The sequence below is a fragment of the Halichoeres trimaculatus genome, unplaced genomic scaffold, assembly GCF_033239565.1.
Source record: "Halichoeres trimaculatus isolate MK-OKI-2021-1 unplaced genomic scaffold, fHalTri1.1 fHalTri1_scaffold_10, whole genome shotgun sequence".
NCBI classification, from domain to species: Eukaryota; Metazoa; Chordata; class Actinopteri; order Labriformes; family Labridae; genus Halichoeres; species Halichoeres trimaculatus.
The window spans coordinates 27,710,172-27,725,014 of NW_027437187.1; the positions used below are offsets into that span (position 1 = coordinate 27,710,172).

At 39.4% G+C, this 14,843-nt stretch overlaps 2 protein-coding genes across 2 annotated transcripts; one reads left to right on the plus strand and one right to left on the minus strand.

The window, feature by feature from the left end:
* The first annotated feature begins 148 nt into the window (after positions 1-148).
* nat10 (N-acetyltransferase 10) lies at positions 149-11,194 on the plus strand. The gene is made up of 29 exons (XM_074677201.1): positions 149-296; positions 471-594; positions 709-800; positions 888-1,059; positions 1,179-1,301; positions 1,381-1,442; positions 1,526-1,640; positions 2,800-2,907; positions 3,000-3,133; positions 3,225-3,318; positions 3,408-3,506; positions 3,583-3,719; positions 3,826-3,950; positions 4,031-4,181; positions 5,194-5,290; positions 5,382-5,498; positions 5,736-5,837; positions 7,356-7,430; positions 7,513-7,629; positions 7,724-7,857; positions 7,948-7,996; positions 8,082-8,178; positions 8,269-8,376; positions 8,575-8,747; positions 8,823-8,942; positions 9,044-9,142; positions 10,467-10,540; positions 10,624-10,704; positions 10,794-11,194. The coding sequence occupies exons 2-29, from the start codon at positions 481-483 to the stop codon at positions 10,936-10,938; spliced, it is 3,114 nt and encodes a 1,037-aa protein (XP_074533302.1). The 5' UTR covers positions 149-296; positions 471-480; the 3' UTR covers positions 10,939-11,194.
* A 119-nt stretch (positions 11,195-11,313) lies between these two features.
* mapda (N6-Methyl-AMP deaminase) lies at positions 11,314-14,682 on the minus strand. Its single transcript, XM_074677205.1, has 10 exons — positions 14,543-14,682; positions 14,291-14,421; positions 14,051-14,111; positions 13,872-13,959; positions 12,999-13,080; positions 12,779-12,905; positions 12,210-12,290; positions 11,992-12,130; positions 11,801-11,901; positions 11,314-11,505 (listed from the first exon to the last, which is right to left on the minus strand). The coding sequence occupies exons 1-10, from the start codon at positions 14,585-14,587 to the stop codon at positions 11,314-11,316; spliced, it is 1,047 nt and encodes a 348-aa protein (XP_074533306.1). The 5' UTR covers positions 14,588-14,682.
* Between the last annotated feature and the right edge of the window lie 161 nt (positions 14,683-14,843).

Consider the following 14,843-nt stretch of genomic DNA (forward strand, 5'->3'; position numbering starts at 1 on the left):
CTTCATGAAATATCACATTGAAAATAACTTAAACGATTAATTTTTTTGAATTTCTTCGTAACAGACTGTCACCACGGCTTTGGAATTTGAAACCTGTAAGATCAAACTCAGGGCAAATACTGAACTCGCTTTTAGAAAACGTCGCATGGTAGTGACGTCGCGCTGGGGGTCCTCCATGAACTGATGTCTCCACGTGAGAGTATCAACAGCATGATGGCAGGCGTGTAAACTAATCTGAAAACTAAGTGGTGTGTTTTATGCTAATTCAACAACAAAAAGAGCGTGTGATTAAAAAGGTAAATGTGTGTTTGGATAAACGCTTTGATTAGACCTCACACGGACGTAGATTCAATTTGCTTGTTATCGTAAACTCAGTTTTGTGGAAATGACTCCAGTTTTATGTCACTCTTCACCTGCGGATTGAGTATAAATGTAGTTTCTGATCTTGTATCTGTTGCTTCTCTGTGCAGCTATAAAACGATGGCAACTGTGCGCAAGAAAGTGGACAACCGTATTCGGGTCCAGATTGAGAATGGGGTCGCTCTGCAGCACCGGACCATCTTTGTGGTGGTTGGGGATCGTGGGAGAGATCAGGTAATCTGTCACCCACTGTTCTCGCTGTTCTGTTCTTATGTATATGGGTCGATATCTTGTACCCAACTTTTCATTCCCATATGTCATCAATTTATTGATCTGTCTCCAATCCAGGTTGTCATTCTGCACCACATGCTGTCTAAAGCTGCAGTCAGAGCGCGACCCTCTGTGCTCTGGTGTTACAAAAAAGACCTAGGATTCAGCAGGTGAGTACACACACTTCACATGAGCTTAGTTTCAGTTTGTATTATCTAAAGAATAGAGAATAAATCAGTCAAAAATGTATTTTACAGCAATCGAAAGAAGCGCATGAGACAGCTGCAGAAAAAGATCAAAACTGGCACACTGAATCTGAACCAAGATGACCCATTTGAGCTCTTCATCGCTGCAACAAACATCCGCTACTGTTACTACAATGAGACTCACAAGATCCTGGGCAACACTTTTGGCATGTGCGTCTTGCAGGTAAGGTATTCTTGTTGTGGGTTACGGGGCAAAAAAGATGCTCAATTTTACAGTGATTTAGAAAAATCTCTTTTCTGCAGATAAAAATATACTTGATGCTTTCATTTTTTCAAACACAGGACTTTGAAGCTCTTACTCCCAATCTCTTGGCAAGGACAGTTGAGACTGTAGAAGGAGGAGGCATTGTGGTATTACTGCTGAGGACGATGAACTCTCTGAAGCAGCTGTACACAATGACCATGGTGAGTTTATCACCATCTGTTTCTAACTCTGCATCTGTGTTGGTGAATGTTTGGATCATTGTTGCTTCTCTTCCTGCAGGATGTTCACTCACGATACAGGACTGAGGCTCATCAGGATGTTGTGGGCAGATTTAATGAGAGGTGAGTCCCCCTCTTGTGTTGTTGCAGTTTAAGTCTATTTAATGACATTTAATAATAAATTAATATTTGCTTATTTTTACCAGGTTCATTCTGTCTCTTGCATCCTGTAAAAACTGTGTTGTTATTGACGATCAACTCAACATCCTGCCAATCTCCAGCCACATGGCGAACATCAAGCCTGTCCCTCCAAAGACTCAGGTAACCTTGCCTTACTTTATGTAATAAGACATTCAAAGATGTATTTTTAACTTACAGTACATAGCAGTGGTTCCTTTCATGCTGATGTGATGCAGATGTATCAATGATTATCTTATCCAACAGTGGAGGCTTGTTACAGCCGGATATGTAACAACAACCTGAAAGCTAATTAAAGAAAAAAACAGAATAAAACATGAAGTGTAATAACTTTTTATTACTTTAGAAGGAAGGCAAAATAATTTTAACTTAAACGTGCAATAATTTTATTACATCATACATAAAGTGAGTCAGTCATTTATCGATTAAAGGGCTTATTGTGTCAATATAGAGTGTAGTATCCTACACAAATGCCCCATCACCCATTTTGGGAAAAAAATATATGATGTTTTGGCTCAGCATCTTGTTACATTATTGACCAGTTATTACATTTTAGGTCTTAGGTTATATTAGTTAAAAACACAACAACAACATTTTGAGTTTTAATGGGCTAAACTACATTCAAGCTTTGTCATTAATTCCAACTCTTATATGGAATATAACACACCACACTCCTTTAGAGATAAACCATAATATTCTTGTTTATGAACTTTATAACTTTATATATATATATATATTCTCTCCACCAGCCTGAAACGGATCAAAAATAAGTTTTCTTTTGTGAAGTCACTAAAAAGAAGTACTCACAGCTGTCATGTAACCACTGTTTTAAAACTTTTTGTTTTAATGTTTCTTATTTTGATTCTTTTATTTGGCTTGTATTGCTTTTTTGTTTTACAGATATTGTGATTTTGAAAAGTTGTTTACTAAACTTAGTTTTTTTTTTGTGGACCCCAGGAAGACTAGCAACCTCTTTGTTGAAGCTAACAGGGATCCTAATAATTAAAAATAAAGAAAAGGAGTGAAAATTGATGCTCATTTAAAAAAAAAAAAACACTGACCTAAATTTCCCATGTTAGAGCTGTTGTGCACTGGCAACCTTAATCGTCATACAAACCTGGAACAACCTGGGCATTACTTCTGATTTTCTGTGTATGTTTCTTAACTTTAAGACTTCAGGTTGTGGTTATTTGGTTAATTAGAATCATCTGTCAAACACAGAAGTCTGCCAGCTTTTTGGGCAGTTCTGCCACATTTCTGACCAGTTTTCTGATCCCGACAGGAGGACGGATTGTCTCCACGAGAACAGGAGTTGAAAGATATTAAAGAGTCTCTTCAGGACACTCAGCCTGTGGGTGTGTTAGTGGACTGCTGCAGGACTGTGGACCAGGTCAGGATCTTTCCTTCAATGGAAAATTTTACAAACTTCCCTAATATAATTTTAAGTAAATGCATCAGTGAACATGTTTTGTCATCGTCCAGGCTAAAGGAGTGCTCAAGTTCATCGAGGCAATCTCAGAGAAGACGCTGAGGAGCACCGTTGCTCTCACTGCTGCTCGCGGTCGAGGAAAGTCTGCAGCTCTGGGACTGGCTGTGGCTGGAGCTGTGGCTTTTGGGTACATTTTTGACAACACGACCTCGTCATGACCTTTTCTGTCATTCCTTCTCGTCAAATTTTTACTAAAGGCTTGCTGGCGTTCTTTACAGTTACTCCAACATCTTTGTGACCTCGCCGAGCCCTGATAACCTACACACCATGTTTGAGTTCATTTTCAAAGGCTTTGATGCTCTGCAGTATCAGGTACAGTGCACTAAAGTGAATCAGCTATGTTACAATCATTCTCCCTACATTAGCAGACGCGCTCATATCTCCTGTGTGTGAATCCACAGGAGCATCTTGACTATGAGATCGTCCAGTCTTTGAATCCAGAGTTCAACAAAGCCGTGGTGCGGGTGAACATCTTCAAGGAGCACAGACAGACCATTCAGGTAAAGATGACAGGACCACATGTTACTGACAGCTTGAAGTGATCCCTTCTGACCCTCATGTCCTTGTGTCTCACAGTACATCCACCCAGGTGATGCAGTGAAGCTGGGTCAGGCTGAGCTGCTGGTCATTGATGAGGCTGCAGCCATCCCTCTGCCTCTGGTCAAGAACCTGCTGGGGCCTTATCTGGTCTTCATGGCCTCTACTATCAATGGGTCAGTCTGTGCACCTTTAAATCATCAAACCCCCTACCACACAAACCTAACGAGGTGATAAACTTCTAGAAAGACCTTGTTGAGCTTTTCTGACCCCCCTCTGCAGGTACGAAGGCACCGGGCGCTCCTTGTCTCTCAAACTGATCCAGCAGCTGAGGCAGCAGAGTGCAGACAGCCAGCAGAGCATGTCAGCAGAGAACAGGAACACAAACACAGCGAGGCTCGCAGCAGGTAAACATCCCTGTAGAGTTCTCCTCGATACTTTCAGCTTTCATTTCAACATCACGACTGACGTCTGTTTCTGCTCGTAGCTCGCTCCCTCCATGAGGTCTCTCTCCATGAGTCAATCCGATACGCTCCAGGAGACGCTGTGGAAAAATGGCTGAATGATCTTCTGTGTCTGGACTGTCTGAACATCCCCAGACTCATCTCTGGATGCCCACTCCCACAGACCTGTGACTTGTATCCTTTATTTCCTGGACTGTAATTATTTAATATATCAAGTAATTGTGTACGTTTTGCTTGTTTTGGTGGATAAAAGTCTTAAACCTAAAATATATATTTGACCATCAAATGTAACCCAGTGATTTTTCTTATTTAGTAACCAGTTCAACCACCAACTTCCACTGGAGTTTTATCTTGTAACATTAGATCAGATCCAAAAAGTTTGATGTATCCAACGTTTATCAAATGTTTCCTCAAGTTAAAATTAGGGATGCACTGATCAAACTTTTATGGTTCTGATACCAATACCTGGGCTTTGGTATCGACCGATACTGGTCCGATACCAGTGTTAAATGATAACCTGCATGCCCTTCTGTTGGATAAGACTGGTAATGTTGTATGTAAAAGGCAAAAAAAAGTATACAGAGTGCCTGAAGTTAGTATTTATTTACAAAATACAAACACTTAGAAAAACCATTACAAAGTATTTAAATGTTTACCTGCAGTTTGGTAAAAACCATGATTCAGAATGTGCAGAATTTAATATTCAATTGTAATATTTTTTACCCTGTAGACTGGTAATTCATCAAGAACATAAAAGTTAATCAGAGATAACAACACAAACAAGTATCCAAGAGCACTGGTGAAAAGAAAAGTGAGAAAGCTGTTTTTCCTGGATCAGCACCATGGATCAGCCCCTTTCCACCGATAATGATCCAGCTTTGAGGGGCACTGATACCCTATACCTGGGTTGGTATCGGTGCATCCCTAGTTAAAACATTTAAAGGAGCTGCAAATTAAGCTGTTAAAGAGGCTAAGAATGATGCTGAGAAAAAATAAAACCAAGAATGAGGTTAATTATGAATGAAGCTGAGAATGAATGACACTAACACTGACTGAGGCTGAGATTGAAGCTTAGAATTTCATTGCTGTTAGTAAAAAAAGTGATCTTTTGCCGCACTAAAAAAGAAAATGTGTGGCATTTTTTTAACGTCCTTTTCTGTTTTTAATCTTAACCCTCACTGCCCAGATATTATGTGAACAGAGACACACTTTTCTGTTATCACAAAGCATCTGAAGCTTTCCTGCAGAGGCTGATGGCTCTCTATGTGGCATCGCACTACAAGGTGAATCTGTCTGTTTGCATTTGCACAGAAGCACTACACCTTATCAGCACTTCTCTGTAATCTTTGTGTTTATTTGACTCTTTGGATCCAGAATTCACCAAACGATCTGCAGATGTTGTCAGACGCTCCGGCCCATCACCTCTTCTGCTTGCTTCCTCCTGTGCCACCGACACAGAACTCTCTGCCTGAGGTCCTCGCTGTGGTTCAGGTAACAGATCACTGCTTGCATTCAGAAATGAAGTGTTGGCGAGTAGCTTTACTGAAAATCTATCACAGTCATAAGGATGTTTTTGCTTTTGTTTGAACTTCTTTATTCTTCCATCCAACTCTTATTCTCTCCAGGACTTATCCACTCTTGATTGTCTGCTTAATGTCTGGAAAAAAAGCACACTGAGTAAAAGATAAGGCTTTTGTTTTGAGGTTTGCGCCTTTGTTTCTCTTCTAGGTGTGTCTGGAGGGAGAAATCTCTCGGCAGTCTATCCTCAACAGTCTTTCCAGAGGAAAAAAAGCCTCTGGTGACCTTATCCCATGGACCGTGTCGGAGCAGGTACACACCATCATCTAAACCTAAACCTAAACCAACCAACCAACTTTGATTTTTAGAGCCCTTTACAATACACAAGGTGACCAAAGTGCTTTCCATTAAAATCAAGACACAACAATTCAAATTTAATGCAATAAAAATACAATGCAGTTCAATAAAAAGGCCAAGAATATCTCACTCCATTAAATATATAATAAAGATTAAGAATAAAGAATAAAAGAATAAAAAGGTTTTAAGCCTCAATTATAAATGCCCAAAGTCAGTGGTGGTGCGTGTTTTAGGGGGCAACTTGTTCCAAAGCCTGGGTCCAGTGACCGAGAAGCCCCAGTCACCCCAGAGTTTAGTCCTTGCTCTTGGGACTTCCAGCAAGAGCTGATTTGAGGACCCCAAGGCTCTAGTGGGGTTCCAAACACACAATAATTCTGTGAGATAGGGAGTTGAGAGGCCATTAAGGGCTTTAGAAACAAAAAGCAGAAATTTAAAATCAGTTCTAAAAGAAACAGGGAGCCAGTGAAAGGGAAACAAAACAGGGGAAACATGTTTGAAATGGAGTGTATTTGTTAAAAAATGTGCAGGACTAGCTGAAGGCGGCTGAGTGACGACTTGGAGTGCCGACATACAACACATTGCAGCAGTCAAGTTTTGAGCTGATAAAAGCACGAATGGTTCTTTCCGAGTCAGCACAATTTAAAAAAGGTTTTACCTTTCTTAAAACACATAACTGATAAAAACTCGCCCTGAACAGACTGTCAATTTGTTTGTTGAATTATAACAGGGTATCTGCAGGGTCTTAAAAAGTCTAAAAAAGTCTTAAATCTAATAATTGTATTTTAAGACCTTAAAATGTCTAAATTTCTCCTAAAATCCCCAAAGAGGTCTTAAAAACAATTTTGAAAGGTCTCAAAAATCTATGGATGTTACTTTTGTTTAAAACATGCATTAACCTTAAGTCTCGTGCTGAAATGTTTCGATTTTTGAAGACAATTGGTAGGGCTCAAGGACATTGTGGAGGAAATTGCAGCCACGGGACAAGAGCTCAGATAGTTCCTTTTTGTGCGCAGGAAAATACACACACTATGGCTGTTGGCTGTAGAGTTCCAAATATTGCTTCTTGTTCTGACTTTCAAACAAATCTTGGTTCACAACAGAGATGTTTCTGATTTTTTAAGATGGATTACGTGTTTTAGTATTCCAGTGTGAAAAAGCTGTGAATAAATTCCAGGCCTCCAAATTTCCTTCTAGTCTTTTGTACTTTTTTGCCAGCATTGATAAGACATTGGTCTTAAATTGTATAGATTATGGTCTTAAATTGTTTAGATTATGGTCTTAAAAAAAGTCTTAAAAGGTCTTAAATTTAGCTTGTTGAAACCTGCAGAGACACTGTATAAACTGCTATCGAAGGTGACTCCAAGATTCTTCACAGTAGAACTCAACTTAAAAGACAGACCGCCAGAGTGTGCAGAATCACTACAGCTCACATTCTCACAGTTTAAACATGAACCTTCTGCTGTTTTTTTCCAGTTCCAAGACCCAGAGTTCGGCAGCCTCTCTGGAGGCAGGGTGGTTCGGATCGCTGTCAACCCAGACTACCAAGGGGTAAGACTAGAGAGAGACCTGAACTTTATTTTTCTTTAGTTTCTTATTTATCTGAAAACTGACTTAATATTTTATCCTCCAGATGGGGTACGGCTCCAGAGCTCTCCAGCTGCTGCAGATGTACTACGAGGGCAAGTTTCCCACCATGGATGAGAGCTCTCTCTCAAACAACCATGAGATAACCTCAGTCAGCAATGAGGTAACAACATTAAACCAGAGTAAAACCAGCTGCACATTAAGGACTTTAGACTGAACACACAGTGATGGTGTTGTGTTTGTGTCTCGTCATCCAGGCCGTCAGCCTGCTGGAGGAGGTCATCGCTCCTCGTAAAGAGCTTCCTCCTCTGCTGCTGAAGCTGAGCGAGAGGAGAGCAGAGAGACTCGACTATCTGGGAGTTTCTTACGGCCTGACAGCTCAGCTGCTCAAGTAAGTTTCTGATAAACATGGAGAAAAAAAAGTAGTTGTAATATTTTTGAAATTCCAGAGATCTGATCCATGATTTTTGCATCCTGGCAGGTTCTGGAAGAGAGCCGGTTTTACGCCAGTGTACCTGAGACAAACTCCTGTAAGTGTAATAAATGTGACAGTTTTAGTTTGAACTGACGCTGTCGTCTCATGCCGTTAATATAAATGTGTGTGGTTGTTTCCAGAATGATCTCACAGGAGAGCACTCATGTGTGATGCTGAAGGAGTTGAATACGGACGAAACTCCGGAGCAGAGCCGGTGGCTGTCTGCTTTCTGGAAAGGTGAACTCCTCTAACAAATATTCCTAAATGCATCCAGAGATCTGTTTGTTCTTAGCTTGAAAGGGTCTAAATATTTCTTCCTCTCTTCAGATTTCCGCCGTCGTTTCCTGTCTCTCCTCTCCTACCAGTTCAGCAGCTTCCATCCGAGCATGCCGCTGAGCATTCTGCAGAACAAGAAGTCAAAGGAGGAGACCACCAGTAAGACTTTTTACTAACCTCCTATTACTTCTCTCTGTCTAACAGTGAAGGCAGCGGTTTTTATTTGATAGAAAGACATCTAGCTGCTGTGTTCAAGATGAGTTTTTCCAGATATTTACTTCTAACATTAAAATGTTGTTAAAATCAGGCTTTGAGCTTGCAGAGATACCTGACCCGCCTCCTCTTCCACCTCCACAGCTCTCACTAGCTCCGAGCTAGCGTCCCACTTCAGCCCGTATGATCTGAAGCGTCTGGAGCTGTACTCCAGGAGCATGGTGGACTATCACCTCATCATGGACCTGGTCCCAGCTGTGGCACGCATATTCTTCCTCAAACAGCTCGGTGACTTCTCTCTGTCAGCTGCACAGTGTGTAAGTGTTTTGTTCTTTGGTTTGTTAAACATTTAGTTTTGTTCTCCTGTGTTGTAACCGTCTCTTCTTTTCCAGGCGTTACTGCTGGGGATCGGATTGCAGCACAAATCTGTGGATCAGCTGGAAAAGGAAATTGAGCTCCCGAGCTCGCAGCTCATGGGTCTCTTCAACCGACTGATACGTAAATTTGTACAGGTAAGCCCCCTCGTCCAATTAATTTCAAACAAATACACCTTCTGTTTAACTACTCCTCTATTAAAGATATATTTCTAATGTCCTGGCCTTCATTCCTCCAGGTCTTTACCAGCATCCAAGAAAAAGCTATTGAAGCAGAGATGGCTGCCTCTAAAGACGTTTCAATGGAGCCAACATTCAAAAGCCTTAATGATGATCTGGTACGAAGCATTAAGTAGAATTTTCGGTCATATTTTTAATAATCTATATGTTTTTACAGGGTGTCTACGAGGTCTTAAAAAGTATTAAAAGTTGATAAATCAGTTGTGGGAAAATAAAGGCCCTTAAAAGTATTAAAAAGTCTTAATCGTAATGTTAAGAGGTATTATATTGGTGTTCAAGCTTTGACTCCAAAAGTGTTCATGAACAATTATTTTCCTCGTTGCGACTGTTACAAACTAACCTGACACGCTAGACAGACAGTTCCATATATCCGCCACGGAAAAAGTCCATCTGGTTGGACAATGGTGATGGGACGGTCATTCTGCTCGTCACACTTATTACAGACTAGCGTCTCTAGAAAAAGCTCTAGCATCTCAAAATATTTCACTCTAGGTCATAAGAGTTTCTTAAGTCTCCTGAGAAAATTTCTCAGACTTTTGATGACCTGGCATCTTGGATTCTTACGGTTTAGAGAAAGCTAAGCCTCCCCTGATCTCAGTTGTTTTGGAACATTGGACAAATTTTCATTGTTCAAATCAACTTTTTACTGGATACAACGCGATAAGATAAGGTATTTATCAATACAGTTTTGTAGCTCTGTTGTTTGAAACCTGACAACAAGCAAAGTTGTAATTTTGTGAGGCGCAGGCTGTATGTAGTGCTCGCAGCCCAACACATCCTTAGGCTAATGTGACAACAAACTCAGTTTGTACAGTAGTTCAGTAGCCATCCATATGTAGCCCTGATAGAAAGCAAATGACACAATCTTAAGCACATGTCCTAAATTTTGACAATGATGAAATAAATTCTTGTTTTTTTTCTGCAAGTTGGCCGTAAATTACTGCTGTTACTTGTTGAGGGAATGGGAATGTCAATTAACCTGCCTTTAGTTTCATTTATTCTTTCAAGCTTTATTCTTTTTCAGCTTACCTAATTTATATTAAAATGCAAACTACAACTGTCAAAGATTGGTTGCTGACAACAGCTTAAAGTTGCAATAAGGTCTTAAGACTTTTTCAAAGGTTTTTAAGGTCTTTAAAAGGTATTGAATTTAACCCCAGGGTTTCAGCATACACCCTTAGCTTTTTCTCTATTTGTCTTTCTCTCTTCATCTTTGTTTGGAAAGATGTTTTTTTTTGTTGCTGTTGTAAACTAAAATAAGGAGTCAGAAATTCGTCTATCTGCATAATCCAAAAATAGAAAAACGAATAACCTTAAGGTTTAGTCTTCAACTTTTTTTGTTGTTTTTAGGAGAGGTCCTTAAAGCTGACTGAAATACTCAAAATGTTTAAAAACTTTGTTCTATATTTGGTTTGCTCGCAGAATGAAGCTGCGAAGGAGTTTGAGGAGAGACACAAGCAGGACGTGGAGAAAGTGAAGGAAATGGACATGGAGGAGTAAGTATAAGACTTTTGTAGAATTTTGAACGAATGTTTTTGAATTTATGAAGCTTTATCGATAACTTCCTCTGTGTTTACAGGTACAGGATCCGAGGGAATGATGAGGAATGGGATCAGGTGTTAAAGACAGCTGGGAGCACAGCTATCGTCAGCATCAAGAGGTGGGCAGAGTATTATGAGCTCTTATTGCTGTGTTTGGATGTTTTGTTGATGCAGAGACAGGTTTGTAACCAAGTTTTATTCCCGACAGTGATAAGAAGAGGAAGCTGGACGGGGGAAACGTCAACCCAAGCAACGGGACTCCCCAACATGGGAAGCTAAAGAAGAAGGACATGCAACATGGGAAATTCAAGAAGAACAAAGAGAAACACGGCAAATTTGGAAAGAAAGTGTGACAGTGAGAGCGCTGCAGGGACAGGACAGTGTGTACGCGTGTGTACAACATAAAGCATCAACAGGAAAACTCTGGATTTCTTTGATGGACTTGGAAATCTTGGGGGGCCCCCAAAGACTGGATTCATCACAGGATGTTTTTTTTTTATATTGTTCCCCAAACCACTCGTTTATTATGAGTTTTATGTTTTGATGTGGAGTGAAGAATGCAGAGAAACATCAGACATTCTGTAGTAAAAGGTTGTTTTTTACTTGAGTTCTACATTTAAGACATCACAATTAAGCTGATGATACAGTTTCCGTGTAAAAGATACATTACAAAGGATTTTGTAAACTATGATTTGAGGTATATGTTTGGCTTAAATTCCTCAATGATTTCACTTGAAAACCTGTGGCTTCATGTCAATCCATTTCTGTTTGAGCTGCTGTTTCACATCATCAGGAGCAAAGATACAGTCAATGGCCTGCTGGGAGTGCTCCCAGATGTCCTCATGACTGAGACCAAACGTGGACGCCGCCAGCTGATATTCCTGAGACAAGTCTGTGCTGAATACTCCTTTATCATCAGTCTGTAATGTGTCAGAGAAATAAAAACTTTAATGGGGAACCACAGTTTTCTCAACACCAAGTGTCGCCTCAGATTTTAAAAATTTCTTATGTGGTTCCTGATCAGTTTAGCGTTTCATTTTCTGGAATCAAACCAATCATATTGAACCAAAATACCAAACAACAAAATCCAACACAACAGAAGCCATAACGTGTTCTTTGAATAATATGTTGCTCTGTACAGAATTTTTGAAAGCAAATTAAATGTAATGAAAAACAAAAATGATTAGCTGAGAGATGTTTCGAGATGAAACTTACACAAATCACACAGGGATGTCCCAACTTGTACCAGTATTTGAAATGATGATTGGAGTAACATGGCACAGTCTGTCCCTTCACATTTGAGGTCAGACAAAGCTCTACAAGAAAAAAACACATGTTTAAAGATCAAAAATCAAGTCCTTGTTGTGACATGAAACCAAAAAGGCTTAACTTTATTTCAGTCTTACCCAGAGGTATTTTCTTCTTCAGCACCTTCTCAACAAGACTTTGAGATCCGCCCACGTCCGGATGCAGAAATGTGCCGTGACCGATCCTGTCTGGAGGAAGATTCAACAGCAGGTCTGTCTCCTCACGCTGTGATGGTATCTGCAGCACATGTTGTTATGGCAGAGCTTTTGCTCAGATAATTTAAGAACAGAGGGTGTTAAATGTGTTTGGTTCATACTTCTGAGAGGTGCAGTGACAACTTCAGTCCACAATCCTTTGCTTTCTGCAAAGCAGGTAGGAGGTCTTTTCCATGGCCAACCTTAAAACCAAAACCACATGTTAAACACTAAATCAAACAACAACAAAGTCTCTGTCTTAGTTCACTCAAAAAATTTAAATCTGAACATTTTATTCCATTTATGGGGTTTAAAAACACTTTTTGGGCTTTAAAATTACCTGTATCTAAAAAGTAATTTTGTAACCACTTGTGTGAGCAAACCCCTGCCAATCAAGTCATTTCATTAGCAATGCCAGTTTTTGAATGTCTTTAGTAAAGAAAAGAATTCAAGCTTCATCATATTTAGATAAATCACAGCGATCACTAGAACGAAATAGTCACAGCAACCAAGAGATCCATACTTTAATTTAAGACAGACTGAGATATAATTCCTTTGATGAGTTTCTTCTGTCATGGAACTTTGAAGAAATGCTAAAAGATAATCAGAACATCTTAGCTGAGTGTTAAGATAAGATCGTAGTTAGTAGGTGTTTGGAGTGAAAGTGTAGGACTGGAATCCTAAAACTGACCATCGGATCTCCGCTGAGGTCAATTCCCACCACCAAACCGTCAGAGGACAGCATGAACTCCTCTGCCATCTTCACCGTCTCTATGGCAACTTCGGTCCCATTTCTGCGGTCGATTGCTACCAGAAACCTTCAGGACAAATAAGCACATGACAAAAACAATCTGCCATGGCCAGCATTCTCCTTAGCAGATCTGTACTGAAATAATATCATCTGTGCTTACCTGACTTTGATGTCCACTCCATCATTTTTACATTGCTGGATGGCTTTTATGATGGTTTCAATGTATTTCTTTTTTGTCAGTCCTAGAAAACAAGAGATTATATTTCAGTGCAACTCTCAGGTGAAGTTTCTGATGGTAAATCTTTCAATCAAACATCAAACTGAAATCTTTTTCTCATTTGTTTTTTAAATTATTTTTTTATCAATTTAGCATCTTGGTATTTTTAGGGCTTTTATCAGTCTTTAACTTTTATTCTTACCTTTTTACTGAATTACTGTATTTGTGTAAAGTATTTACAATCTTATGGCTACTTTAACACTTAAGCTCAAAATTAACCTTTAAACTGTAAAAATAGTTATCTTTTAAAGGTGCACATTAGTGCCTACTAAAAAATATTTCTTTTAAATATGTTTTGCAATTATTTTAATCTTATGTTTATTGTATTTTCTAATCTCTTTAAAGTGCCTTGAAGTCATGTACAAGAACAAAAAAATGACAGACCCATGAATTATGCCTTACGTGGAACAAAGGATTGGACATTGAAGATCAAATATGGACACTAAAAGACAATCAAGAATTATGTCATACTTCTGTAAATGGAAGCAAATTTATAATAATTTGATGATTTGTGAAAAAGAGGAGACTAAATATTGAGGAAATGGGGACGGGACTAGATAAGCTCTGCTTCTCCCATCTTCCCTTTCGGACATGTACAATGTGATTATCTATTGACAATGTGTGATATTGTATAAGTGTGCTGACATGACCGAAATAAAAAAAATCAATTCAATTCAATTCAAATGCATTTTATTGAGAAAGAAATGTGCTATAAATAAATAAATAGAAGTTGATTCATTGACTGAATAATCTTACCTGTGTTTCTCTCCTCTCTTGGTGTACTTCTAAGTTCTAGATATTTGACACCATCAGCTGCAAACTCCTTGATAACATCTGTAGCTACCTAACAAAGTATGAAAGAACCCTGCTGCTGATATCCTGAGAAAAAAATAATTCAATAATTATATAATTCGTACAAAACAGCCAATTCTTACCATTAGGATGTCTTCTTCAGAGTCTACAAGCTGATGGATCACTTTAAAGACCTGGAAACACCTGCAGAGCGCAAGTTGATTAAAACCCACTTACCACATGTCGGTAACTTCTTGAAAAAAATCGAATATTGTTAAAAAAAAATTGAAAACATTATTGGAAACTGAAACTTCATCTTTAATAACTGTCACGTATCACACACTGGTGGTTGTTTGCATCCCTTCTCTACAAAAACCACTTACTCATCCAGGGTTCTCCGCTGTCCTTTGCCGATGGCGGTCATACTGTGTTCGATGTTGAGGTGAGGCTTCCTGCTGAGGAGTTTCTCGATGGTTTGGAAGCTGACCGAACCGTTGAGGTGAGCGTGCAGCTCCTGGAAAGAAGCATAACGCTTCACTTAGCATTTAGCTAACACAACCACAAAGAAGGACTCTTCAAGTCTCCTCTTAACGAAACAGTTTCCTAAGACTCTTAAGTCATATGACTTCACTCACCACTTTTGGTAGCGTCCGGTAAAAGATATCTGCTTCATTGTCCATCGGAAGGTAAAACCTCGAACCAGAGCTCACGATTCCTGCAAGTCACAGGTTTTCCTTCCGCGAGCCACTCAAGAAAACTTTGTTTTCAGGATACATTTCACTGTCACACCACTAAGTGTAACAAAGATTAAGCTCCCCTTTTCGCACGAGGAGGTTCCGCTACCTATTCTGTCCTTGAAAAAGTAAAATTTAAAGACATTGTAAGGAGTTAATAAATCATCTTGAAACAGTGTCACTTGCTTCTTCATAATTTACG